Consider the following 3,528-nt stretch of genomic DNA (forward strand, 5'->3'; position numbering starts at 1 on the left):
TTCCACATTTTTCGAAATAAAGTACGTTACCGCTCTCCGTGTCTTCAACAAAATGAAGTAAATTTTTTTTTCGAAACAATCTTCTTCAAGCAATGCTAGCATTTAGCTCGTTTAGTTTATTTGTGATATCCACCATGTAGTTCTTTGTTCACAATTTTTAGTGTTGGAAGCCTGCTTTTCTTTTTGGATTTGCTTCCATAGCCTTTGTCCAACCAAGAACAAACTACAAGGCAGCAGTTGTTTAATTTTGGAGTTGTCCCTCCTAGAAGAGTGGTTGTCCCCAGCTAACGAGCCTCATCTGCCCGATGGTTCGAACTCGAGACTTTACGGTTAATCAACCATGTGCTTTACCGACTCGACCACGCCGACCCACCACCATGTAGTTGAATGTTTCAATTTGGGATAGACAAGTTAATAGGAAGTACATTAAATTAGGGAGTAGCTAAATATTCTAATAGAATAACGAGTATGTATTATTATATCGTTCATTACCGAGTGTTGCAGAATAATAATTTGATGAGTTTTTAATATTTGTGCACATAGCTGAAGAGCCGCCTCTTGACATTGAAAGAGCCGCATGCGACTCGCGAGCCGCAGGTTGCCGACTCCTGACCTAGGCAAATCGCTGGGCCGTATGGAAAAACTGTTGGTGAGAATGAAAGCCTCGACGTGGGCTAAAAAATTACCGCGAGTGTTTCTCATGATATGAGATATATCTTAATAAATTGACGAACGATCCTCCTAATATTTGGTGAGGTCGTAGACCGACCCTGGATGGTAACAAAAAAAACATTATACCCGTCGGAAAAAAAAACCACATTATACCGCGTTTACACTTGCGACATGTATACTATGACATTTCTGGGAAAAAAAACTTCGCTATAGGGCCTAAGATAATAGGGGAGCCTACTCACTTTTTTTTCTAGACGTATATATAGTATAGGCTACATGTCGCAAGTGTAAACGCGGTATTAGGCTCGTTAGATTTGTCCAGATGCCGTATTTTCTTATATAAACAATTGTTTGTGAAAAAGAACAGTGCGTCATTTGGTGTATGTACAGGGAAGGTAACTTTTTAAAGTCGTATATGTATAAAATAATTTTATACTCATTTAAGGAAAAAACAAAAATCACAAAGTATAACATTCATTTAAATAGACAGTTTGTTATAAATTAAGTTATGTATTGTAGTGAAATTGTAAAAAATAAATTGATTGCAAAAAATATTGCATTTATAGTCACCCTATAAACCCACACTAACTGCCTGCGTGGTCTAAGCGTGTCGAACGGAGCGGCTACCCCCAGCAACTAAAACTCTCTGCATGTCTATAAATGTACTTGTAACACATATGGTTACCAGCCAAAAGGGGGATAAAACTATGAAGTTTTTATTCATTGGGTTGCGGCCCCTGTGGGACTGCAACTGAACTGTTGACGTTTTTTTATGCTTTTGTGAGCGAAATTACCTGTGTTCCATGTCATGTGACATGTGCCTAGTCGTGTCGCACACGCAAGGCTGCTGTCTGTGGACCAAGATGTAGACCTAATGAAGGTAGTGTAAATATTTAAATTATGTTTGTTTAAATACTTATGTATTCCTGATAGTGCTGCATGTGCACACTAGTTAGGGTGATGTATTAAATTAAGTATTTATTTTGTAGTACTACTTATTGGTACTTGTTGGCAGTACTGTGTGCTGGCCGAAAACATAATTTATTGTACCCGTGTATATTGTAGCTTACACGTGGTGTTGTCCTGAATGTAACTTTTTTATTTTACATTTGTTTTAGGGCTACAGTTTCTGTTTCTGTTTCTATTTTGATCTTTTGATCTTTTGATCTTTTGGTCTTTTGGATTGTTTGGATCTTTTGGTCTACCTTGGCTAGTTCGTTTTGTGTTGCATCGCCGTCATGGCTCGATGCTATAAATAAACGAGTACTTGACAACAACTGTCGGCGTCGGTGTGTACTTAATCTCAGGGTCAGCCCGTCTTAACCACAACACCTCAGTGGGTAAAAGCATCCCCACTGAGTGAGGGTTACATTTGGCGCCCAACGTGGGGCTTGACCTTGGGAGGTAGGATGGAAAGCACCAAGCCGACGTTCGAGAAGTTGTCGCAGGAGCTGGCCAAGTTGAGGGCTACGATGGCGGAGCTAGAACAGACAAGTGCGCAGCGGCCCGTGACGGTGAAGGTGTGTGCTCCGGTACACAGCGATGAGGAGGAGTTCACCGACTTTCTACCCACGGGCGGGGTTGCAGGGGAAGCTAGCCCGAAGATGGAGTCCGTCCTGAAAGCTGTTAAAAGGCTGGACGGGACAACTGAGTCCCCAGTCGTAGCCACGGCAGCAGCTAACAGGACTATCCAGGTAGACTCACTAACGGCAGCTGTTCGCCAAGAGTCGAAACCGCTGATACTCACGGAGGAACAACTTGACCGTCTGGCGGAGAAGGTGGCAGCAGCTATCCTAGCCCGGAAACAACGGCCTTACAGAGGAGCTTGTTACGGGTGCGGGTCCAGGAAGCACTTCGTCCGCGACTGTCCTAGGAAAGCTGCTAGGCAACGGAGTCAGCAGCAGGGGAAATGCCAGTCTGTCAGCGTCGGGGAGCGGATGCTGATGCGTGTTCTGCCAAGCTCCCAGCCCAAGTTTACGCCACCGAGATCATCACAGTGTCGAGCAACCACAGCTCAGGTTACCTCGCCTAGCGGCTGGAGGTACGGCTGTCGGGTGTTCCGCCGTGGAGGAGGGTTGCAGCCGGAGGGTGCGCGTGAGGAGGGTAGACAGCCACACTATGAATATCAGTCTCAGCGCGAGCAAGATCGTCGCTTGGGAGACAGACATGACACAAGCAGAGGTCGGAGACGCCGCCGGAGGAGAGGCCGACGACGTGGTGGACGCCGCCGTGGTTGGCAGCGACCCGACTATACAATGTCGAGTGCTGAACCCACTGTGGCGGAGGGGGAGCGACGGAGAGAGATCGTCCCAACCAGTGAGGCAGATGAAGGTGAGGAACTGACAATCAAGGTAGTCGTCCCAACTGGACTTCGGCCGGAGGCAACGCCTTTCGTGCCAGAGGTTGTCGCTCGGGACGGACAAGACAAGGTGATGGTCAGGCCAGCCCCACATCTGGATGAGGTGAATGCGAGGGATGAGGCATCGGACGAGGATGACTCTTTGATCAACCCAGAACCACCAGTGGAGCTGCGGAGGTCAACCCGTCAACGACGACCCGTCGAGCGACTCAACCTGGCGCATCAAGTGGTGACCAGTACCTGCACTGGAGCCTCTACCGGTTTGCCGGGAATAATCTATTTGAGTTGAAAGGACTTAATGTCTGTGTACTTGTGTACTGAACTTTTTTTTAAGTGCTATTAAGTATGAGTTGTAAATGTAAATGTAAATGTGAATTCCATTGTACATTTATTTGTGAGGGGGGCTGTGTAACACATATGGTTACCAGCCAAAAGGGGGATAAAACTATGAAGTTTTTATTCATTGGGTTGCGGCCCCTGTGGGACTGCAACTGAAC

The 3,528-nt window shown here is 46.0% G+C and overlaps 1 protein-coding gene across 1 annotated transcript; it reads left to right on the forward strand.

The window, feature by feature from the left end:
• The first annotated feature begins 1,346 nt into the window (after positions 1 to 1,346).
• On the forward strand, positions 1,347 to 3,320 carry LOC131948252 (uncharacterized). The gene is made up of 2 exons (XM_059309786.1): positions 1,347 to 1,552; positions 1,791 to 3,320. Exon 2 carries the CDS (start codon positions 2,082 to 2,084, stop codon positions 3,318 to 3,320), a length of 1,239 nt encoding a protein of 412 aa, XP_059165769.1. The 5' UTR covers positions 1,347 to 1,552; positions 1,791 to 2,081.
• Positions 3,321 to 3,528: the final 208 nt, after the last annotated feature.

This window comes from Physella acuta, unplaced genomic scaffold, assembly GCF_028476545.2.
Source record: "Physella acuta isolate Inbredline_101_S28 unplaced genomic scaffold, ASM2847654v3 ptg000634l, whole genome shotgun sequence".
NCBI lineage: Eukaryota > Metazoa > Mollusca > Gastropoda > Physidae > Physella > Physella acuta.

What these genes read in the sequence shown, in the direction of transcription:
- LOC131948252 (XM_059309786.1), top strand. Translation starts at nt 2,082, where the DNA reads ATGGAAAGCACCAAGCCGACGTTCGAGAAGTTGTCGCAGGAGCTGGCC.